The following is a 25,530-nucleotide window of genomic DNA, read 5'->3' on the forward strand; positions in this document are numbered from 1 at the left end:
CTCTCTGCCTGTCCCATAGGCTTGATTCTATGCTTGGGCGGATTCAGCTGACCGACCAAAGAATTAACATGTTGGAATTAGAGATGAGCGAACCTGGAGCATGCTTGAGTCGATCCGAACCCGAACTTTCAACATTTGATTATCGGTGGCTGCTGAAGTTGGATAAAGCCCTAAGGCTATGTGGAAAACATGGATATAGTCATTGGCTGTATCCATGTTTTCCAGACAACCTTAGAGCTTTATCCAAGTTCAGCAGCCCCAGCTAATCAAATGCCGAAAGTTCGGGTTCAGATCGACTCAAACCCGAACCCGGTTCGCTCTTCTCTAGTCGGAATCTGTCTGAAGCCTATGGGACTAGCGGAATTTGAAGTAGGAGGGGGGAAGGGGGGCGAGCAACGGAACCTGAAGTTATCCGCACGATTTCTGTAGTGTGCAAGGGCCCTGCCCCTTATGCATCAGTGGTCCTGGGACAATGCAAAGACAAGGTCTAAGGTTGGACTGTAGGTGGTGACTGTAGAGGGTTATTTTTCTCTCCACTCGTAGTTCCGTTCAACGAGCCAGTAGATTGGCCTATTATAGATTATAGATGGTCACACATAATATTGGTCAAACCGGTCTATTTTTGTTGGACTGTCCAAGAATTGTATGTAAAACTTTCAGCCTTTCAGTTCAATCAGCAAACATTAAGCTGGAAAAAAGGATAACATTTCAACATACTCCATCCTTTTGTTTGGAATGGAGATAAGCTGCCGCCAGAAGTGGTTAACAGTGGCTTTCCAGGGGTGTCAAACTAAGGCCCTCCAGCTTTTGCAAAACTACAATTCCCACCATGACTGGACATTATAATGTCCAATCATAATAGGAATTGTAGTTTTGCAACAGCTGTAGGGCCTGAGTTTGACACCAGTGTTTTAGACCCTATAGAGGGGGGTGACTATTGGACAAATCAGGGTATTACATGTAATAAAGCCAGCGATCGCCTGGTGAACAAGCAAATGCTCCCTTGTAGTCCCACCATTAGGTACATTGCTGATTTACCCTAATCGATTCGCGCCAGCGTTGGGATGACGATGGATGGTCTTTTCCCGAGCACCGGCCTGCCCTGGAGCACTGGGGGCAGTCCCTCCACCCCCTAGTGCGGCGATATCCTCTCCCCTCTGTAATGTGCCTCCATTGATACTAATAGAGCGGCGTCACAGAGGAGAGGGGGTTTTGTCACACTGGGGGGTGGCATCCTCTCGCCGACACCGATCGTTTAAGGTAAAAAAAAAAAGCAGCGATGTACCTGATGGTACATTCGCTTTAATTCTGAAATGTAAAAAAATAATTGCCTACTGGCCGAACTTTTCCCCTGGTAATAGGCTTTCCTTTACAGGGTGGCTTAGGCCATGTAATACTCTCCTATTGAGAACACATGCACACTAGGCTGAACCAAGCAATCATGTGTATAGAGGAGTCACCAGGAATAACTGGCCACCTTTAAGGAGTTATCCAGTGGCACTGTGGCAACATTTTTTTCTTATAGATGGCTGAGGTTGGTGTAAAAGTAAAAGTGATACTAACCTAACCCAATCCCCTGCAGCTTTCTCTGATGGCTCCTGGTCCCCACTCCTCACTGGTTCCTGTAATAAGTTGAACCCATAGGAGCTTCAAACTTCCTGTTCATTCCTGTGAGATGAAATAATTGCAGAAACCAGGAGGCTTAGGTTACAGGCTGGGGTGAGAGCCATTAAAACGGCAGCTGCTGGGGATCAGGGTAGGTGAGTATCACCTATTTTTTATTTTTTTACACCAATCTTGGCCATATATAATTTTATTTTGCCATCAGGGATAACAAGCTGAGATGGGAATACCCCTTTAATGCCAGACAACCCCTTAACCGAAAGAAATCGCCCCTTTTGTGCTTCTTGGAAACAACCTGGAGAATGAGATGATCGAAACTGGTGACCATAAGCAAAAAATTGGTGAAAGGGCCAGCCCTATGTAAAAACGTATTTCTATTGAGTGCCGTACAATAAACAAACATGAGTACAATGTATATGAGACAGGACAGGTGCCATGTTGTCTTTCTTTTAGGCGGCACAAAGGCAGAAATGATCCTATTGTATCCTAACACAATCTCATGTAGCCCTGAATAATAATATCAAATAACAAAATAAATATTCATATAACAAAGCTCTGCCGTATTAATTTAAGTACTCTTGGGATAAGGTTCTGCCGTACCTGGCAGACTTAAACTTCAGTTCATGGTAACACTGTACAAAACTGTGGTATATGAATGTTATTGGCAATGCAAGGAGGACAATCCCGCTGACCACGCACACCCCTCCGAGTATTCTGCCAGGGACAGATATAGGGTACATGTCTCCATAGCCTACGGTGGTCATGGAAATAATCACCCACCAGCAGGCTGCCGGTATACTCGAATAGTCCTCATTTTTGTTCTCAAGGTCCAAGCCGTGTTCAAGAAGCTGAGAAAGTGCGCCAAAAATGGCCATGGCCACGCAAATAAACACCAGCAACATGACCATCTCCCGGTAGCAGCGTTTCAAGGTGAGGCCGAGCGTCTGGAGACCGATGAAGTGTCTTGCCAGTTTTATGACCCAAAAAATTCTCATCATCCTCAAGACTCTTAGCGTCACGCCAGCTCTCTGCAACTGAGGGTTTTCCCCCGTGAAAAGAGTCATGAGCACGGAGACGTAATAGGGAGTGATCGCCAGCAGGTCGATGATATTTAAGGGCCTTTTCACAAACTCACACTTATTCTTGGAGACAATGAACCTGACGATGCACTCTGCCGTGAACCAGCCAATGCAGATAGCTTCAATTATCCTGCCGAGAGAAAACATGTTGAATTATTTATTTTCATAATGATATTTGAAAGGGCGTCCTTCACCGCCATAACAGCCGTGCCACTTTTAACCCCGTGATTTAAGTAAGCAACGATAGGTTCATGTAAATACAGAAAAACATACAGAAAATATACAAATGGAAAAAAACAACTAAAGGCCCCATTACACTAAGCGATTATCTGCTGTATTCGGTCGATATCGGCTGATAATCGCTTTGGGTAATAGAAGAGAATGATCAGCCGACATACGCGATGTCGGCTGATCGTTGTTTTTCAACAGGCTGAAACTCAGTCAGCCTGGGAATGATCTGCTACCGTCCCTCTGTGTAATAGGAGCGGCGACAGTAGACCGCCGCTATCTCCTATGGGCTGCCTGGACTATTTATTGATCGCCCGGGCTGCCCCCCCGCAGCTCCCCGCAGGACCCCCCGCCTCGCAGCACTGCGGCCGCCAGAGATTCCAGCCAGAGTGTATACTATGGGGGAGATTTATCAAACTTGGTGTAAAGTGAAACTGGATCAGTTGCCCCTAGCAACCAATCAGATTCCACCTTTCATTTTCCAAAGAGTCTGTGAGGAATGAAAGGTGGAATCTGATTGGTTGCTAGGGGCAACTGAGCCAGTTTCACTTTACACCATGTTTGATAAATCTCCCCATCTGTGTATACACTCCGTCCGGGATTCCCTCTGACTCTAATGCAACGTAAAATTTCTATTAATTATTGATTAATTATGATTAATAGAAATTTTAGTTGTGTGAACGTAGCCTTAATGTAATCCTGTGTCCGATAATGCCATTTGGAGCACTGGTCCACCCCGGCCGACATCCTTCTACTTTGGCTCCAAGTGGAATAATCCTGGCACCACCTCTATAATATCCATATACTGTATTAAAGGGATGATTTTTATTTCATATTTGAAAGACAATGTCCGATCACGGCCTTATCTTCCAGACTATATTACTACAACCGACAAGCTTAGGTACAAAATACATACGCACAAAGGTTTCACGTCAGTAATATGATTTAATAAACCTATTTATCCATCTGACTATTATATTGGAGAAGCATCATCCATATTGTGATATTTCCATAAAAATGTCAACCTCTAAGTCATTCTCTAACAAACCGGGAAAGGTTGAAGGGCCGGCTCATATGTTTCTGCTCAAAACCTCTGAAAAGGTTAAAGGCCTTCAAGTTAAAGTCTTTATGAAGTCTTATAGAAAAGGGCAAAGACGTAGTGATGTTTCTCCCTCCGCGAGGTATCTCATGATAGGTCAGGAGAATGCCATTAATATAGACACATGGACTACTATGAGGACTGGTTGACAAGGATTCCAGGCCTTCCTGTCTACTGGGTAGAAGCTGTGAGTCGTGGTCTGATCACTGGCTGCTGTCGCTAATGGAAGGTTCACAGCTGGTGACGTTGGAGTGACCTCTGACCTTTTATGGATTTTATTGCATGGAGAGTTATTTTCCTTTCCATCCTACTAAGTGTCAAATAGAAATTTCAGACCTTGTCCATAGAAACACATAAACTCTGAAAGAGAACTATCACCATATGGGTCATTTAGAGTTTATTCCCAAGCACCGGCCCGGCATGAAGCACCTGGGAAAGGCCGCCGGCACCCAGTGTGCTGATCTTCCCTCCCCTCTGTAATGCAGCTCCATTCATTCTAATGGAGCCGTGTCACAGAGTGGAGGGAGTTTTGTCACAGTGGGGGGGTACTGGGCCTTTATCCAATGCTTCATGCCGGGTTGGTGCTCGGAAATAAACCAGTGCCGTGTGCGGGAACTGGGCGACAGTTCAAAAAAAAAGGACCATGGCACCAGCATCCCTCCACTGGTGCTAGTCTATTCATGTAAAAACTGCTCGGCACCAGCATGGGAGTCCCGGTAGCGTGGTTCTTTTTTCAAAATGGTTTCCACGCTCTGCGTCATTTTTTGCTTGAGGTGCTCTCCCCAATGTGATGAAAACCCTTCCCCTTGGTGCCGTGTTTCCATTACAATTAAGCAGCGACGCATTACAGAGAGGAAGGGTTATGGTCACACCTGAGGGAGACGGGCCTGCCCTCAGTGCTCTAAGCCGGGCCAGTGCCCAAGCAAAGGACCGTGCCACCTGGATCCCGGCACCGGCATCAAGCAGGTAATGCAAATTTTTTATTGCAATACCTGTTATTCAGGACCTGCTTTCAGGACCGAGCTAACTTTTTTTCTTTGCACTTTTTTTTCCTCCTTGTCTGCTGCAGACCCACATAAGCTCTTACATTCTGCGACACCAATTGTACTTTGTAATGTTTTTCATAAAATATGCAGCAAAACTGGAAATTATATATATATATATATATATATATATATATATATATACACTGTATATTGGGGGGGGGGTGAAATTGAAAAACAAAAGCTATTTTTGGAAGTTTCGGGGGGATGGGGGTTCTGAATGTTTGTCTTCACAGCGTTTGCCATGTGGTAAACCGGACGTATTATGTATATTCCTCAACTCAGTATGATTATGATAGAACATTTATAGAACTTTTATTTTCTCTTACTACTTAAAAGCAAAGTTAAACTGCGCTTAAAACTGCCTTATAGGAATGTGTACTTTTTATTGGAACCTCACTTATATTTATGTACTTTTTTCTTAATCACTTTATATTATTTTTTTCTGGATGTGATGTGACCAAAAATCAGCAATTTTGTACATTGTACATTGTACATTGAGATCAGTAATGTGATATTTTAGTAATTTGTGTGATTCCCTTCTTGACAATACCAAATATGCTTTTTACTATTTTTTTCTATATATATATAAAAAAAAATAGGAATGGGGGGTGATTCAAACTTTTATTATAGGGTGTTTTTCATTATATATATATATATATATATATATATATATATTTTTTTTTTTTTTTTTAAACATTTTTGTAGTTTCCTAAAAGGACTCCCATGAGCAGTACCATGATTGCTCATAGGAATCAGTGCAGTACCTATGTACTGCATTCATCTATTATATTACAGCTCAACAAGCTGAAGCAATTACAGAGGCCTCAGGCTGCACTGGCATCATATTGGCTCCCTGTGATCTCACTGCAGGGAGCCAATCCCCCACCGGACCACCAATGCAGGTACTGTATGTGATAGCCATGTAAATGCTGCATCTAAATGGTTAAATAGTCCCCAGCTGCTATGAGCCATTCATAGGTGCCATGTATAGAGCAGTCTCGAGTCCTGAACCCGTTCTATAAACTGTTGGCGACGCCAGGACAAGCAACTGGTTAAAGGAGTGCTCCAAATTGGGGGAAAATGTTTTCAAATCAACTGGTGTCTGAAAGTTATACTGATTTGTAAAAGACTTCTTTTTAAAAATGTCTAGCCTTCCAGTACTTATCAGCTGTTGTATGACCTGCAGGAAGTGGTGTATTCTTTCCAGTCTTAAACATTGCTCTCTGCTGCCACCTCTGTCCATGTCAGGAACTGCCCAGAGCAGTACCAAACCCCTATCTTAGTCAATAAAGTCTGAGATGGGACTGTCCATCGGATTGTGATGGCCAATGGGTGTCTATTTCCTAAGTTTTGGCCGCCTCTGATTGCCACATGCTGAAGGGATAGGGTTGGGGAGATAGCTAGAGATCCCAGCCGTGGAACCCAGGAGACATTTATGACATGTCCTATACTGTAATAAAAAAAAAAACTAAATTGTGCTAATAATTCTATATATGGATCACAAAATCCACATATATTGCCATATGAAGTTGGTATATAAAGTTTTACAATCTATATAAATAGCTCAGTACTGAGAACAGTAATAATTGGTGCAGTTTCAATCATCAACCCTCTATGGAGAGCTTCGGTTTTAGCAAATGTCCCTATAGTATTTAATATTCAGGCCGGACTTTGCAGCACAAGGAACAACAGTTCTATTTATAGGGGTAGCAGCTGTCACATGCTTTTGTCTTTCCTCAGAAAAGAATAAGAAACCATAATGCCTTAAAATAAAGCATGGATGGTACATGTGCAGCCAAATGGCATGTCATCGAGGTAGTGTCACTATGTTGTGTTCTGTATAAGGAATGTCGGGGGCGCCACTGAAGATCTGCCACCTGAAGTATATGATTATTATTATTACATTTTGTTGTACTATTAGTTGATTATTTTATATAACATAATATTCAACTCTCTAATACCAAGGGAAGAACAATCCTGCTGCCACAGTTCCCTAGAGGTTTCCTCCACAGGGGTTTTTTCAGTCCTGAGTGTAAGAGGATGATGACTCTGAGAGCCAAGAATTTTCTGTGTTTAGCAATTTTTATGAAAAGTTATGTTTGAGGATTTGAATCTGTATATTATGGCGGAAAGAAGAGAAAGAGAGGGCAGAAAAAATGAACTCAAGAACAAGGGAACACAGTCAGAGTTTGTTAATTTGGGAAAGATCAGAAGCAACGTGAGAAATTACTACTTTACTGAAAGGGTAGTAGATGCTTGGAATAAACTTCCAGCAGATGTGGTAGGTAAATTTACAATAACTGAATGTAAACCTGCCTGGGATATACATATACTGTATCTATCCTAAGATAATAAGAAAGAAAATACCATAAGGACAGACTAGAAGGAACAGCAGACTCCCAGAAGCCAGGTGAAACTATTGGGTCATATCCCTATCTAGTACGAAACAAAGTGCGAGAACTGATTGACTGTGTACAAATTGATCAGAATTCGATGAAAAGACCCATCAGGCTGACCAATTATTGGGAGTGAATGGCCACACGTAGGATCACTGGATCATCCACTTAAATATTCGTGTCCATCTTGTTGGCAGCAGATCCCCCGAAGAACGATTTGTACTATGTCTCCGATCAGCCGACGATCAATTATTCGCTCATCCCTTTGCTTGTTGTGATGCCTTTTTACCAATAATTGGCCTGTTTAGACGATAACTGCAATGGCAAAGCGTCACAGCTAGAGACTACTGTACAAACTGTTTAAGGGTGCCTTCACACTTACCGTATCGCAGTAGAAAATCCGCTGCGGATCCGCAGCAGATCCGCAGCGGATTTAACTAAATGAATGAACACAGCATTAAATCCGCACTTACAAATCTGCTGCGGATCCGCAGCGGATTTGACTGTGCGTATTTAATGCTGTGTTCGTTCATTTAGTTAAATCTGCTGCGGATCCGCAGCGGATTTTCTACTGCGATACGGTAGGTGTGAAGGCACCCTAAAAGTGGTGACAAGAGGATGATGGGAGTCAGGAGCCGCTAATAAATTTCCAGATGACACTTTTGTTTTGGCTAATAGACTTGGAGGCCCCCATGCTCGCATCCTGTCACTGCTGATGACAATGCGCCATAACACTTCAGCTGGTGACTGCTTCTCGCTGGAGGGACATGCTGGGCTGGATTTTATAGACTGCAGTGTGTCTACGCAGGTAATGGATGTTCCTTAAGAAGTGCACTGTGGTGTGGAGACAGATCCCAGCGTGGCTGGTAAGGAAAGCTTCAAAGAAGTAAATCGGTTTCAGCAATGTATACAAACCAAGTGTCATAATGACGCTGCTGCCGAGGCCACAAAGACAGAATCACAACATTCATAAACTATAGATATCATGACTATTTAGGTAGAGGGGCATTCAAGTTTCAGCAAATACAGGATATATATTGTAGGGATCTTCCCGGGGGATGGTGTGTTTGGACACAGTTCAGACAGCAAACTTGGACTTATAAAAACAGCTGGGTGTTTATTAGCTGCATAAACAGTCCTCAACAGAAATGTAGCAATACCATGCTTTTCAGAACAAAACAAAAAGGTCCTTGCCCGTCTGGGCACTTAGTAACACAGGTCTCCTATCTGACTCTTCAGTAGGCAGTATCACAGGGTATGAATAGGCCCCAGCGGCGGCAGTATTCGTTGCTCCCAGGAGATACAGCATGCAAGCTGTTCACCCCTGGCTGAGAGCAATCCCTTTCAGACTGACCAGAGCTTTTGCCTTCTCAGGCTGATTGGGATCAGAGCTCACCTGATCCCAAAACCCACACTGGATCGAGGGGGAGGGAATGGCAGGTCCCACTACCAACCTACCCACCATTCCAGTAAATCCGGCCCGGAAAATTTAAAGAACAACTCAGCAGCATATCACTGCTGAGTGACAGGTCTCTTCCAGATTTACCATCTCCCCATAAGCAGTAGTCTGGGTGAGATGTACCTCCCCTCGAGCACTTTTCCTGTGACATGTCCACATATCCCCCCCCTCTTTTTCAGACCGGAGGGCTGAGCATTCTGTCCCCACAGACAGTGTACCCTTGATAGGGCGTCAGCATTTGCCTGTAACTTTCCTGGCCTGTGTTCCACTGTAAAATTAAAGTTTTGGAGGGATAGAAACCATCTAGTCACCCTCGCATTTTTCTCCTTGTTCAGCTTCATCCATGTTAGGGGGGCATGGTCTGTAACTAACTTGAATTTTCTACCTAGCAAGTAGTACCTTAGGGACTCTAGGGCCCATTTCACTGCCAGACATTCTCGCTCAACAATGGCGTAGTTTTTTTCGGCCGGGGATAGCTTCCTGCTTAAGTACATCACCGGGTGTTCCTCGCCATTCACGACCTGCGAGAGGACGGCACCTAACCCTGTATTAGAGGCATCTGTCTGGACCAGAAATTCTTGCCTAAAGTCAGGGGTAACTAGCACAGGTTGTTGACACAAGGCAGATTTAAGGCTTTGAAAAGCCTTCTCGGCCTCTGGAGTCCATGTCACCATTGCGGACTTCGCACCCTTTGTCAGGTCAGTTAGCGGGGCTGCAACTGTGGTAAAGTTTGGCACAAACCTACGGTAATAGCCCGTAATACCCAGGAAAGCTCTGACCTGTTTCTTTGTGAGGGGTTTGGGCCAATTCTGTATTGCCTCAATTTTATTTAGTTGTGGTTTCACTAACCCCCTCCCAATAATGTATCCCAGGTATTTGGCCTCCTCTAAGGCTAGTGCACACTTCTCTGCATTGATGGTTAACCCCGCACCACTTATGGCCTCTAACACCGCCTGGACCTTACAGAGGTGACTTTCCCAATCAGGGCTAAAAATGACCACATCATCGAGGTAGGCAGCGGAGTAATCACGATGTGGTCGCAGAATCAAGTCCATCAACCTCTGAAAAGTGGCAGGGGCTCCATGTAACCCGAATGGCATCACTACGTATTGGAAGAGCCCATCAGGGGTGGAGAATGCAGTCTTCTCTCTAGCCTCAGGAGTGAGGGGGATCTGCCAGTAGCCCTTTGTGAGATCGAGGGTGGTTATGTACCTGGCACTACCCATTCTCTCAATCAACTCATCCACCCTGGGCATGGGGTAGGCATCGAACTTGGAGATCTCATTTAACTTTCTAAAGTCATTACAGAACCTCCAAGTTCCATTGGGCTTTGGGATTAACACAATCGGGCTGGACCACTCGCTCTGGGACACCTCAATGACTCCTAGGTCAAGCATACGTTTTACCTCGGCTGACACCGCCTCCCTCCGTGCTTCTGGTATCCTATAGGGCTTAAGGTTTACTCTGCTTCTAGGCTCAGTTTCAATGTGATGGTGAATGAGATGCGTACGCCCTGGGAGGTCAGAAAACTTGTCTTTATTTTTCTGCAAAAACTCTTTAGTCTCCTGCTTCTGTGACACTGATAGAGTGTCCCCAATCCTGACCGGAGGGATTGGTTGTGACAAATTATTAACAGGGTTTGTCGCTACCAAGGATTCCCTGTCTTTCCAGGGTTTGATCAAGTTTATGTGATAAACTTGAAAAGGCTTCCTTCTACCTGGTTGGTGTACCTTGTAGTTTACCTCACTGACCTTCTCTACAATTTCATAGGGACCCTGCCACTTTGCTAAGAATTTACTTTCTACAGTGGGAACAAGAATGAGTACCCGGTCACCTGGGCTAAATGTCCTGATTCTGGCAGAACGATTGTAAATTCTGCTTTGGCTCTCTTGCGCCTTCTGGAGGTGTTCTCTTACTAGGGGCATTACAGTGGCTATATGGTCCTGCATTTGTGCTACATGCTCTATAACACTCTTGTATGGGGTGGACTCACTTTCCCATGTCTCTTTCGCTATATCCAACAAACCCCTAGGGTGACGACCATAGACCAACTCGAAGGGAGAGAACCCTGTGGATGCTTGGGGCACTTCTCTAATAGCAAACATCAGGTAAGGTAGTAAGTGATCCCAATCCCGACCATCTTTTTCCACTACTTTCTTTAACATATGTTTTAGGGTTTTATTAAACCTCTCCACTAATCCATCTGTCTGGGGATGATATACAGAGGTACGAAGGTGTGAGATTTTAAACAGTTTGCATACATCCTGCATCACCTTTGACATAAACGGAGTACCTTGGTCGGTCAAGATTTCTTTGGGGATCCCCACCCTGGAAAACATATAAAACAACTCACGGGCAATTGTTTTAGACGCAGTGTTTCTTAGGGGTACAGCCTCAGGATAGCGGGTTGCGTAGTCTAAGACCACCAAAATGTACTGGTGTCCCCTTGCCGACTTTACAATGGGACCCACCAAGTCCATTGCAATGCGGTCAAAAGGTACCTCTATGATGGGGAGCGAAACCAAAGGACTGCGGAAATGCGACACTGGGGCGCTAAGCTGACATGTGGGGCACGACTCGCAGTAATTTTTTATGTCAGCATAAATCGCAGGCCAAAAAAAACCTCTGGAGGACTCTCTCCTGTGTTTTATCTGTCCCCAAGTGGCCCCCAAGGACATGATTATGGGCCATGTCGAGTACCTGACGCCGGTACGACTTAGGCACCAGAAGCTGTTCCACAACCTCATCATTAATCTTAGTGACTCTATAGAAGAGATCATTAGTCACAGAAAAATGTGGAAATTTTTTCTCAGCCTCTGGTTCCTGAGGTACCCCATTCATAACAGTGACCTGCTCTCTAGCATTTTTGAGAGTGGGGTCCTGTAATTGTGCAGTACCAAAATTATCTCTAGACACCTCTAAGTCTGGAACATTCTGCTCAGTGGGAGGAGACTCTTCCTCACCAGCCAGGACCTGCAAAGGAAAAGCATCATATTCCTCCTGTACATTTTTATCATTTACCGTGGGTAATGCAATAGACTTAGGGGTCTCCTCACTCCTTTCAGGGGATTTTCTTTTTCCCCATAGAGCCCAGAACAATGGAAAATCACGCCCCAATATCACATTATGCATAAGGTTTTTAACCACACCCACTTCATATTGTACAGTGCCTAGTTCAGTCCCGACATTAGCCAGTACTATAGGGTAAACCTTTGTATCACCATGTATGCACACAACGCTCATATGTCTTTTTGGCACAAAGTCCCCAGCCACCAGGCTGGCATGCACCAAGGTGACAAGGCTTCCTGAGTCCAGCAACGCCTTAACAGGGAAGTCATTGACAGTAATGTTGCAGACTTGTGGTTCAGTCTCTAGTCCAGGAACTGCAACACATGACGGCTCCGCAAATAGCGACTGACGCCGGCTAGCGTCACACTCCATGGGCTCAGAGGTAAGAGGGCAATGGGCAGACATATGTCCCGTCTCATGGCATCTCCAGCACTGGATAGGGCCTGGTCTCCTTGGCAGGGAGTCCTTTTTAGGCCCACTTAGCCACCGGGGACCATCACCAGTCTTTTGCCCCTGAGACACCTCCTGAGCGCTCTTCCCTCTATCAGCACCCCTCCACACTCCCCCAATAGATGGAAGTCTCTTACCAGATGATGGCACAGATCTGGCACTCCGGGGAGGTGACGGTGCTGCAGGAACATCACGGAGGTAGTCCTCGGTCGCCTGGAACCTCTCCACAAGGCTGACGAGTTCGTCGGCACTCCTAGGGTCACCTTGTCCTACCCAGCGTTGTAGATCAGCAGGAAGGGCACGGAGGTAGCGATCCATCACGACCCTCTCTAGGATCTGGGCAGGAGTAGAGGTGTCTGGCTCCAACCACTTTCTTGCCAAATGGATCAGGTCGTACATCTGGGACCTCGCTGATTTGTCCAGACTGTAGCTCCAGTTGCGGACCCTCCGGGCACGGACAGCAGCAGTAACTCCTAGTCGGGCAAGTATCTCCGCTCTTAGCCGAGGATAGTCTTTGACCTCTTGCTCACTGAGGTCATAATAGGCCTTTTGAGGTTCGCCTGTTAAATAGGGCGCAATCACTTCTGCCCACTCAGTGGAGGGTAACTTCTCTCGCTCAGCCACCCGCTCAAAGACAGTTAAGTAGGCCTCAATATCATCATCAGCAGTCATCTTTTGCAGCGCTCGCTGCACGGCTCTTTTCACAGACAAGGTCTCTGGCGCGGCTGCGGCCACCAGCTGGGGATTAGCACCTGCAGACGCCTCCTGCTTTGCGATTAGGTGCTCAATAAGTTTCTGTTGTTGAGCCATCGCTTGCTGATGTGCAGCCATTGCCTGTTCATGGCGAAGGTTAGCGGCCGCCTGGTCCTGCTTAGCGGCTGCCTGAGCCTGTTGTTGTGCGGCCAATGCCTGTTGTTGCTGCAAACTCACTTGTATTAACTGCTTCATCATCTCCTCCATGTTGCTTGGCTGCTTTTGGAGTGAAGCAGCAGCCTTCACCCAGGACATACGCAGCTGTAGCCAAGTTGATGCACACCGTTGCCCCTAGCAACCGTTTTGCCCGCTCCGCAGCACCAATTGTAGGGATCTTCCCGGGGGATGGTGTGTTTGGACACAGTTCAGACAGCAAACTTGGACTTATAAAAACAGCTGGGTGTTTATTAGCTGCATAAACAGTCCTCAACAGAAATGTAGCAATACCATGCTTTTCAGAACAAAACAAAAAGGTCCTTGCCCGTCTGGGCACTTAGTAACACAGGTCTCCTATCTGACTCTTCAGTAGGCAGTATCACAGGGTATGAATAGGCCCCAGCGGCGGCAGTATTCGTTGCTCCCAGGAGATACAGCATGCAAGCTGTTCACCCCTGGCTGAGAGCAATCCCTTTCAGACTGACCAGAGCTTTTGCCTTCTCAGGCTGATTGGGATCAGAGCTCACCTGATCCCAAAACCCACACTGGATCGAGGGGGAGGGAATGGCAGGTCCCACTACCAACCTACCCACCATTCCAGTAAATCCGGCCCGGAAAATTTAAAGAACAACTCAGCAGCATATCACTGCTGAGTGACAGGTCTCTTCCAGATTTACCATCTCCCCATAAGCAGTAGTCTGGGTGAGATGTACCTCCCCTCGAGCACTTTTCCTGTGACATGTCCACAATATATATATATATATATATATATATATATATATATATATATATATATATCAATTTTTGTAGAATTTTCTTTATCAGCAGGGAAAGATTTATCAAACATGGTGTAAAGTGAAACTGGCTCAGTTGCCCCTAGCAACCAATCAGATTCCACCTTTCATTTTCCAAAGAGTCTGTGAGGAATGAAAGCTGGAATCTGATTGGTTGCTAGGGGCAATTGAGCCAGTTTCACTTTACACCATGTTTGATAAATCTCCGACTATATCTTTATGGGAAAAGATTCTGTATAACTGTTAGGACTTCTGTACGTAACAAATGCTCAGACCGGTTGCTAGGGGCGCAGCCGGCGGCGTCCATAGCAACCAGACTGCTTTTCTGCTTTGCTATTCCTTGATCTAGCAGTGGCCATGGTTTCACTCCGCCGGCCGATTAACATTAGGTGTTTGTTATCTTAGTGATTTTGAATGACAGCTGACACTACCAGTCAGCTGTCGGTATCTGGGCTGGGACTTCTAGTTCCTTCACTCTTCTCATGTCCCTTGCCTGTGATAGAGCCTAGTAACCCTAGTGTATCTTGAGCTAGTATTCCTCTGACCTGTTTATCCTGTTTTCCTGACCTCTGAATTTTGGACCTCGACTATTTTTTTGGACCCTGATTTTGTACCTGAGAATACCGAACGTTGCTGACTTAAACCGCTGACTACCCTTTATTGTGTGTATTCGTCTTGTCCTGTTTTGTGTGTTTCACTTTACTGCAGGTGAGGGAACGCCGCCAAGTCGTCCACTGCCCTCTAGGGCAGAGTGTGGCAAGCAGGTACGGACAGCTGGGGCGGGTGTCAGCGACAGGGACTGCACCGTCTAATTGTCTTCCCAGTCCCCATCCTAACAATTACTTGTAATTTATTGATTGAACTCTCTGATGTTTCAAGGCTTAAGAGTCCAGTCCATTGAATGACCCCGCCCACTGGACTCCTTAACCCAGAAAGAGCAGGGATTTCAATCTACATGTTACAAGTTAAACTGAATCTTTTCCCATAAAGATATATATCAATCCGCTCAGCTCTTCCAGCTCTATAACATGATGGTGGTAGATTAGATATCATTGTCTTTGTGACAGATTCCCTTTAATTATAGGTTAGTTTGAATAAGCCATATACCAGTGTGTCTATCACATCGCAATGACAGATTTCTTTTAAATGACAGCAAGAAGAAATTGATATGGAAAGTATGATATGGAGAGTCATCCTCTCTCTCTCTTTCATGGAAGTGTTCTTTCCTGTAAGAGCAGTGAAACTATAGCTGTTCTGATGGTTGACTCAATGACCACACCACTTGCTAGTAGTTGAGAATGATGGTGTAATGTGTCTCCTTGGGGAGACCTCTAAACTTGCATAGAGAGTCTTATATACCTTGCAATGCTCACTGGGAAACAATAAGTTGCACTCCTCCAAAAGTTCCACAACAGCTTGCTCTCTAGCGCCACCTACTGGAAGAAGTCAATACTTAAAAGTGTCACTGTCGTTTACATTTTTTTTTGCAGAAATCAATAGTACAGGCAATTTTAAGAAACTTTGTATTTGGGGTTTATTAGCCGAAAAATGCATTTTTATCATGAAAAAGCAGTTTGAGGCTCTCTCCCCTGTCTTCATAGTTCTCTTATGGAGAGGGGAGGGGTTGAGGGAGATGAGGCACCAAATCAGGACAACAAAGAGTTCATTTACAGCTACATCACAGGGTTATCTGCTCTGAGGTTAGCACTGACCTTTCTGACCTCTGAATAGGGGCTTTTACACAGCTCCCGCTGTGTAATCCTTTGTTCTCTGCTCTCTGCTGGCGACTAATCTCCCTCCTCCCCCTCCTCTCTCCATAAAACAGACAGGGCATGTCTGATGTAAACAAGACGTGATTTCCTGATAATGAGCAGTGAATGTAACCTGGGGAAAGTCTTTTTGAATCAGATTATGGAATATTTGCCTAATAAACCCAAAAAGAACTTTACTGTACTATTGATTTCTGCAAAAAAAAAACAAAAAACAGACGACAGTAACACTTTAATCCTTAAAGAGTCAACATGATTATAGATCAAACCAGAGTCTCATCTAGAAGTCATCCATCTGTAGACATCTGTTTTGGGCTTCATCCCCCTCATCAGTACAGAGCCTGGTGCTGGTTGAGGGGTCTTTAATGTAGATTTGAGTGGGACCTTCCCATCTTTACTATATACAGTAGTTATGTACTCTGCGTACTTGTACTGTTCTATTTTGCTGTCTGACACATTAACACTATAGTTAACCACATCCAGTGGATCAATACAACCCAGAGCCTTGCTAGTTATCAGACATCTCTTATGGGAAAATCAATACAGCTGATGTGCCCTGAGCGTAGAATGTTCCAACAAGCCCCCGATGATGAGCGCTCATATTCTGTGCTTACGGACATATTTACAGATCGCACGCCGTTAGATTTATTTAACTCTCTGTTAGAGAAAGAAATTCTGTCCCAATGTCCCTGAGTCGCAGTTTGTCTTATTGCTGAAGCCATAACTATCCTAGGTTGTGAAGTGCGGCACACGGTGTATGGCGGAAAGTGAGAACTGTAGAGTCATGGCCTATATCTGTCTGGTGAGAGCCGCTAGGTAATTACATATACCAATATATATATATAGATATATATATATATATATATCTATATATATATATATATATATATATATATATATATATATATATATATCTCTATATATATATCAAATCACTGGTGGGGGAGGATACAAGCCTACTTTTCTATTACTTCTTTACTTTTTTCAGGGATAGTCAAAGGGGTACTTCAGCACTTTCTGGTGTTAGAAAGTGCCAGAAATTAGTAATTTACTTCTATTTAAAAATCTCCAGTCTTCCAGTACTTATCAGCTGCTGTATGTCCTGCATACAGAAAAGATGTGTCTCTGACTAGACAACAACCATTATGGATTCCCTATGAGAGAACAATTCTGGAGCATCTTTTGTTAGAACTCTGTGTTGTCCTGTTCCTCCATTATTCCTCCTGGAAATGTATTAATACATATTAATCTTCATGCTAACTAACCACTTGATTGCTAGAGTAACAGTAAAGACTATCTCAGTTAAAGGGAATCTGTCAGCTTTCGCGACCTACCTAAGGTGCTGACAGCGTGCTATAGCTGGCAGTTTCCTAGTGAGCATAATACTTTCTGGTAATTTGTCTATGCAGTGGATTATGCACAATCCTGCTGTAATGAAGTGTCAAAGAGTTGTTTGTGCCACACTCTGGCCGCCTCATCACTCCTTCCTCCTCCCTCTTCTTTATGAATGCTGCCCGGCCTCCTGCTCGCTCAGCTGTCAGCCAGTGTCTCTGATTGCAGATCAGTCCTCTGTAGGCAGTTTATGTCTGAAAGAAATGCTGCGTTTGCACAGAGCGATAATTCGCCCAATCGATCGTTTAACGATTTTGAAGCAACAATTTGGTTTTTATAACGATCAGCGTTTAGATGAATAAATCGTTATAAAAAGCGTTAGAAAATTCGTAAGAAAAATCGTTATTGCGATAGTTTTTAACCCCTTAAGGTCCAAGCCAATTTTCGTTTTTGCGCTTTTGCTTTTTCCATTTTATGTTTAAAAGTCCATAGCGCTTGCATTTTTTCACCTAGAGACTTATATGAGTGCTTATTTTTTGCGAAACCAATTGTACTTTGCAATTACAGGCATAATTTTTCCATAAAATATGTTGTGAAACCGGAAAAAAATCATTTGCGCTGTCAAATTGAAAAAAAAACAAATTTGTTTTGATTTCGGGGAGATTTGCATTTACGCCGTTCGCCCTATGGTAAAACTGACTTGTTATGCATGTTCCTCAAGTCGTTACGATTACTATGATATATAACATGTATAACTTATATTGTATCGGATGGCCTGTAAAAAATTCAAACCATTGTTAACAAATATATGTCACTTAAAATCGCTCCATTCCCAGGCTTATAGCGCTTTTATCCTTTGGTCTATGGGGCTGTGTGAGGTGTCAGTTTTTGCGCCATGATGCGTTCTTTCTACCGGTACCTTGATTGCGCATATACGACTTTTTGATCGCTTTTTATTACATTTTTTCTGGATTTGATGCGACCAAAAATGCGCAATTTTGCACTTTGGAATTTTTTTGCGCTTACGCCGTTTACCGTGCGAGATCAGGAATGTGATTAATTAATAGTTCGGGCGATTACGCGCGCGGCGATACTAAATATGTTTATTTATTTATTTATTTATTTATTAATTTATATTTATAAAATGGGAAAAGGGGGGTGATTTGGACTTTTATTAGGGGAGGGGATTTTTTATTAATAAAAACACTTTTTTACTTTTTTTTTTACATGGACTAGAAGCCCCCCTGGGGGGCTTGTATATACACAGCAATGATCTCTCATAGAGATCAATGCTGTGTATATACACAGCAAAGATCCATGAGATCGGTCATAGATTGCTATGGCCTGCTGCAGGCCATAGCAATCTATTGCCGAGCCGGGATCAGCGTCATTCCGACGCTGAGGCCCGGCACGGCCAGAAGAACGGATCTCCCCCCCGTGATCGCATCGTGGGGGGAGATCCGACCCACTAGACACCAGGGATGTGCAATACAAAGCACTTGAATGCAGCTGTCAGGTTTGACAGCTGCATTGAAGTGCTTAATTAGCCGGCGCGGCAACGGGACCCGCGCCGGCTAACAGAGGCACTGCCCGGCTGCACGTGTCAGCCGGGATCAGCGCCGTTCAGAGCGGGGTCCCGGCGGGACCCCGCTCTGAACACCCCCCGCGGCGCCATGACGTATTAGATACGTCATGGGTCGCTAAGGGGTTAAGATCGCTTTAGCCCATCTTTTACATAGGGTAAATCGGTGAAAGACTGCTTACACAAAGCGATCTGCGAATGGTCATGTTGAAAGATCAAAATGAACGATTTCTCGCTCGTCGCTTGTTCGTTTGCTGTGTTTACACAGTACGATTATCGTTTAAATGTGATCGTTTATGCGAAAATTTTAACGATAATCGTTCCGTTGAACCGCAGCAAAACACTCATAGTTAAATCTCTGAGCCCAAACATGTTGGAGCTGTGGTGTAGGGGTAAGAGACATGTCAGCACTCCATTCTCCAGTTCAAATCCCCAGATGGAAATTAAAGGGGTACTCCGGCGGGGGGGGGGGGCATTTTTTTTCCTGACACCGGGGAGCAGGTGGCTCAGGGAAACGACGTCCACTCACTTCCTCGGTTCCAGCGGCGGGTCCCGCATCGCGGCGCTCCGGTACCTGGTTCCCGGTCGCTTCCTGGTGTCTGACGCAGGCCCGAGACGATACGTCAGCCAGTCAGTGACAGAGGCGGGATCTGAGCGGACTTGAAACGGATTCCGCCTCTGTCACTGATTGGCTGAGTGGACCTGAGACGTCACGTCTCGAGCCCGCGTCAGACACCAGGAAGCGGCCAGGAACCAGGGACTGGAGCGCCGCGATGCGGGACCCGCCGCTGGAACCGGGGAGGTGAGTGGACGTCGTTTCCCTCAGCCACCTCCCCCCCGGTCCCAGGAAAAATATGCCCCCCCCGATGGAGTACCCCTTTAAGTAAAGGTCTTTCCTTTTATTTTCTCATTATTGTATTATTTTTATGTTCACATTCAGTATTTTTGCTTAGTATTTTACAACCAAAACCGGGAGTGAATTGAAACACACAGAAAGGCTATGTATACACATTACTGAAATTTAGTGCATGGTCATCATTTAACCCCTTAAGAACCGGACCAATTTCCATTTTTGCGCTTTCGTTTTTTTCCTCCTCGTGCTTAAAAGGCCATAGCACTTGTATTTTTTTTTTACCTAGAGACCCAGACGAGCCCTTATTTTTTGTGCCAAAAATTGTACTTTGCAATGGCAGGCTTAATTTTTGCATAAAGTACACTGCGAAACCTGAAAACAATTACTGTAAATGTGTGGTAAATTGAAAAAAAAAAACACTTTTTGCGCCGTTCGTCCTAGGGTAAAACTAACTTGTTATACATATTCCTCAAGTTAGTATGATTATGACCATATGTCACTTGTGTAACTTTTATTTTATTTGATGGCTTTTAAAAAATTAAAACCTTTTTTTTTTTAAATAAATGCTCCTTAAAAGTGCTCTATGACCATGCTTATAGCGCTTTTATCCTTGAGTCTATAAGGTGTCATTTTTTGTGCTATGATCTGTACTTTTTACTTGTGAATATGCAACTTTTTGATAATTTTTTATTACAATTTTTGTAATGGATTTTGTAGTGGATTTGATGCAACCAAAAATTAGCAATTTTGCACTTTGGAATTTTCTTGCACTTACGCCGTTTAGCAAGCGAGATCAGGAATGAAATAAATTAATAGTTTGGGCATATACGCACGCTGCAATATCAAGTATGTTAATTAATTAATTAATTAATTTATTTGTATTTATAAAATGGGGAAAGGGGGGTGATTCAGACTTTTATTAGGGGAGAGTATTTTTAATTATCAAAAAATTTTTTTTTTATACACACATGCTAGAAGGCCCCCAGGGGTTAGGGTTTTCCTTCTGGGGTTAGGGTTATTCCCCCTGGGGGACTTCTAGTATAACTACACTGATCTCTTATTGAGATCTATGGAGTATAGATATACTGCATATATTAATGAGATCTATGTTCTATTGCTCTCGGCAGCTGCAGCCAAAAGCAATAGATAGCCGAGCTGGGATGGCCAAAACAAGCTTTTTAAATGCAGCTGTCAACTTTGAAAGCTGAATTTGAATGGCATATTAGCGGGCACGGCTAATTGCAGCGGTCCCGGGCTGCAGATAGCACCCGAGATCACAGCGGTTCAGAGCGGGGTTGCCACACGGCCACCTTCTGAACGCCCTTAACGACGCAAAGGCGTACATTCACGCCCTTGGTCGTTAAAGGGGTTAATGGCAAATATCAGTCTTTTCTTTTTTTTTTTTTTAAACGCCCGTTGTTTGAAAATAACAGCAATTATCTGTCATTAAATGGTGGCCATCCACTCAATTTCACCTGGGATTTAAACCAAATAATGACCTGTAGACAGGTGAGTTACCCCTAGACCACAGCTCCAACATATTTGTGTTCAGAGATTCATCTATATCTGAGTGTTTCTAACAGACATAAGCTGCCTACAGAGGACTGATCTGCAATCAGAGACACTGGATGACAGCTGAGCGAGCAGGAGGCAGCAATGATAATTCATGAAGAAGAGGGAGAAGGAAGGAGTGGTAAGGCGTGCCAGAGAGCGGCAACTTCGCTTTGACTCTTCATTTCAGTAGGAGACCTGAGATTGTGCATAATCCACTCCCCAGACAAATAACCAAAATGCACCATGCTCACTAGGGGGCTGCCAGCTACAGCACACTGTCAGCATTTTAGGTAGGGGGCTGGGTGCTAACAGTTTTCCTTTACACACTTCTCTCCATCTTTCTGTCCCCACTGCAGGAGATGGATTCTATAGAAACTATAGGGAGCTTATCTCCTGCGGTGGAGAGAGAAGCACTTAGCTGAGAGCTTCTCCCTGCTTGTTCCAGCAGTTAAAGGGGCTCTCTGCTTTCAAACCCCGACCAATTAAAACTTTTGACACCAAGTATTTAATTTATTTGTACATTTCCTGGAGGGTTCATTTGAGTTATTTTATCTAAAAAAAAATAAAAATATTTATTAAAATAGACACATCAGGAGGGCTTGTAAGTCCTTTTTAATGTGCCGTATGGATTCACCATATGGCGGCACACGGAATGCCTGCAGCAAAGTCGTACAGAGCTATGGAGATTTACTATGTACACAGCTCTGGTATATGCATGAGCTATCACATAGATGAAATGATGGCTGCCACAACCAGCTGCTAGAATAGGCACTGATCCCCAACCCGTGACTCTCCAGCTGTTGCAGAACTACAACTCCCAGTATGCCTTGACAGCCTACGGCAACAGCTGGTGAGACAGCTGGTGAGTTTTATCACCATTACATCAGTCCTGGGATGGGTGGCGCAGCCTGTTCATTGTACTGATGTCTCATCCTACAATCATCATATTGGTAACTGTGATAGAATCAGAGTAAATCAATGACCAGGTTTGGGTATTACAGTCAATGTTTCCCCCTCCTAGACCCCCGCAGCCGCCCAGCAGACACACTTATACCACACACATGCCCACAGGGCTCGGAGGATAGCGTCATCCATCACTAGCAATAAACTTGTTATGTGCAACACATGTCTGTATTCCCCCATTACATCCCTGTGGTATCAGGAGTGGCTTTTCATCCTATTCAGGGGAGGGTAGCCTCAGTTAAAGGAAGGGATTCCTCAGCCCAATCCATTTAACTCTTTATCACCCTGAATCAGGCTGCGTGCGCTGTACAGATGTAGCAGAGCTGTGCTTGTCATCAGTTTAATATCCGGATATATAGTCTGTGACTATACATAGCTGATGGTCTTATAGTTAAGTACGGCACAGCTATGTCTTTCTTTTTTCATACTTGTGTATTTATTTATTATTTATATTTATTTTATTTTTTTTCTGATATTTATTAAAAAATATTTATATAAATATATATTTATATAAATAATATACATTTATTTCACTGTTTAATGTATATATATATATATATATATATATATATATAATTAGACTAATTGTCTGATCTATCTATTTATCTATTGCTGTGTTTACACGTTCAAATTTTCGCACTAATATCTAAACGTTAATCGGCTGGTGTAAACACAGCGAACGATCAAGCGACGAGCGAGAAATATTCATTGGGATCTTTCAACATGTTCCCAAATCTTCGTTGGTCGTTCGCTAAAAATTCGCAGACCGCTTCGTGTAAACAGTCTTTCACCGATTCCCCCTATGTGTAAGATAGACTTAGGCGATCTTAAAAACGATCGCAATAACGATTTTTCTAATGATTTATTCGCCTAAACGCTGATCGTTATAAAAATCAAATCATAGCTTCAAAATCGTTAAACGATCGATTGGGTGAATTATCACTTCGTGTAAACGGACCATTTGGTCGCCATTAACACAAATTTTGAATATTCACACAATCCTATTGCTTACAGTAAATGGCTGTGTTCACAGGAGATGTGATTTATCAGCATCACACGCTACTTTATCGCCCAGAAAACAATGCATTTCTGAGGGTTATAGTAAAGCAATGTGATATTACACAGTATAACAGGTTAATATGATGTACTGTATCCAGGCATCAGGCACCGTCCACCACTATTTACTGACTGTCTATTCTATTTGCAGCAGTATATAGGAGTGCATGTGCCCAGTGATCGGTGAAGGGTTAATCCGCTCCCTCTCTAATAAACACTCTCGGGGGTTTGGAGCGAGCGCTCAGATAATGAGGTCTATCAGGAAAACTTTACAAGTGTTTATAGATGTTGTAATCCCTCAGCTCGGCAGTAACTTCTCGTGTAGCAGGTGATTCCCATCTGGGTAATAGTGTTAGGTGTTGGGGACTTTCTGGGGTAAATAGGGTTGCACTGCTGTGACCTCAACCGAATGAGCCAATATGGCCACTTGGGGTGCACATCTTGACCCCATTCACTGACCTAATGTCATGGTCCCGTGTGGCTTTTGGGATGGGTACGTTTGGCTTTAACACAAATTTCACGACTTACATTGTTGCTGCTAGAACTTATTATGATCACAGAAGTTTCTGCAATGGCAACTCCATCAGGACCAGTTTCTTTCATTACCCGCGATGCAGGTGGTACGACTCCGCAATCTTCGTCTGCGTGACCTGGGTGGCCGTATAACCCTTGGCGTAGACTGAGGCTACCTACAGACTTTTGTATAGAGATTTTCGAATTATGACGATGGTACTACAGCTTCAGTCCCAAGGAACACTGACTCACATGCCAGTCTGAACTGATTCAGTTGCTGCAAATGAGGTGAACCCTCCTGCGCTTGGCACATGTTAGTTGCCCACTACAATGTTAAATATAAGCTATACACTATAATAAATTGGTCGGGTAGAGAAGGGTCCCGCCCCCTCCCGTAAAAAAATTTCAGTTTTTTTCATGCATGCAATGTAGTGCACCCGCAAAGACTGCAACTATTAGTGCAAATAGACCCCCCCCCCAAAACCCAGAGTAGTGGTTTCCAACCAGCTGTTGGAAAACAACAACTCCCAGTAGGCGCTTACAATGCTAGGCTGTTTCATAACAACATGTTTGGAGATGTAGTCCTGCAACAGTGGAAGAGCTACAGGTTGGGAACTACTGAATTGGAAGGTAGCATTGGTAACAAGACAATAAGTACCACCCCACCCCAAGACAGACGGACATGGATAGTAGTGATAATAATGACTGCTCGTACCCCGAAGGTTCCCATAGACTTGCTGTATACCTGTGCTCTTCCACGCTCCTATTCTCTGCGGTCTTCCAGTCAGGTAAGGTGCTAGCACATAAGACCACCATGGAGACAATGACAAAAAGAATAGATATCACGGCCAAGATCTGGGCAGCCAAGGATGAGGTTGGCTCCTCAAAAGTCCTTCTCATGCGCTCCAGCCACTTCTTCTCCCCCGGAGCCTGGGGGTCTTCCTTGGCCGTGTTCTCATCGGGCTTGGTCTCGTCGGACATGTAGGTGTAGGTGTCCGACATGCGGTCGTCCAGTCTTCTTTGACAACAATATTCCAGTTGGGAACACTCCAGCCCCCAGTAGATCATCTCGTTGTAGAAAGAAAGCTCACACATTTGGGGGACGAATCTTAGTTTGCCATATTTGACGTACATCATGATGAACCCAAAAGCCTCGGAATGCCTGTCGAAGAAATACTCATTCCTCTCCTGGTCATAATCATCGCAGACCTCTAGGACATCCTTCTCGGAGGAGCAGCCATGGAGCCTGCTCACCCTCCTCAATGGGAAATCCTTAATGACATCCTGAGAAAAGGAATACCTGGCACCCCCAACATTAAGGATAAAGGGGTCCCTTGAAAAGTTCATTGCTGAGGCCACACTGTTGGGCGCTGTCCTTCAGTACCACCCGGGAGCAGGTGAAGTACCAGCTTAGATTTGTGCTTCTCACCTTAAAGTTTTCGCTCTGCTTGCACCTCCTGATTGTTTCCAGCCCGTCTCCCCTGGAGGATCCAAACAAATCGCTGATACGCTGCACAACATGTTTCACTGGAGGTGCAGAATACCTCAAGGCACCAAAGAAAAGTTCGCAAGAAATTCTTGACCCGCAAGGTCTTGTGATGCAGTTTACTCAAAGACACCTCCAAGTGTTCTTGTTCTTCACACACACACGACAATAGATTTCCCCAGTGCAAAGTATCGAGAAATAACTCCTCGGTGACTAAAGAGAAGAATGGGAAACATAATAGGAAGGAGGGAGGGAGAAGGGCTGAGAGCC

The 25,530-nt window shown here is 44.3% G+C and overlaps 1 protein-coding gene across 2 annotated transcripts; it reads right to left on the reverse strand.

The window, feature by feature from the left end:
- Nucleotides 1–909: 909 nt before the first annotated feature.
- Nucleotides 910–25,530, reverse strand: KCNG3 (potassium voltage-gated channel modifier subfamily G member 3). Of its 2 annotated transcripts, none has more exons than XM_069954670.1 (2): nt 24,520–25,530; nt 910–2,832 (listed from the first exon to the last, which is right to left on the reverse strand). In XM_069954670.1, exons 1-2 carry the CDS (start codon nt 25,119–25,121, stop codon nt 2,187–2,189), a joined length of 1,248 nt encoding a protein of 415 aa, XP_069810771.1. In that variant the 5' UTR covers nt 25,122–25,530; the 3' UTR covers nt 910–2,186. The 2 variants fall into 2 exon arrangements, with proteins under 2 accessions (XP_069810771.1, XP_069810770.1); XM_069954669.1 differs by having other exon boundaries at nt 24,490–25,530.

The sequence above is a fragment of the Dendropsophus ebraccatus genome, chromosome 15, assembly GCF_027789765.1.
Source record: "Dendropsophus ebraccatus isolate aDenEbr1 chromosome 15, aDenEbr1.pat, whole genome shotgun sequence".
Classification (NCBI taxonomy): Eukaryota; Metazoa; Chordata; class Amphibia; order Anura; family Hylidae; genus Dendropsophus; species Dendropsophus ebraccatus.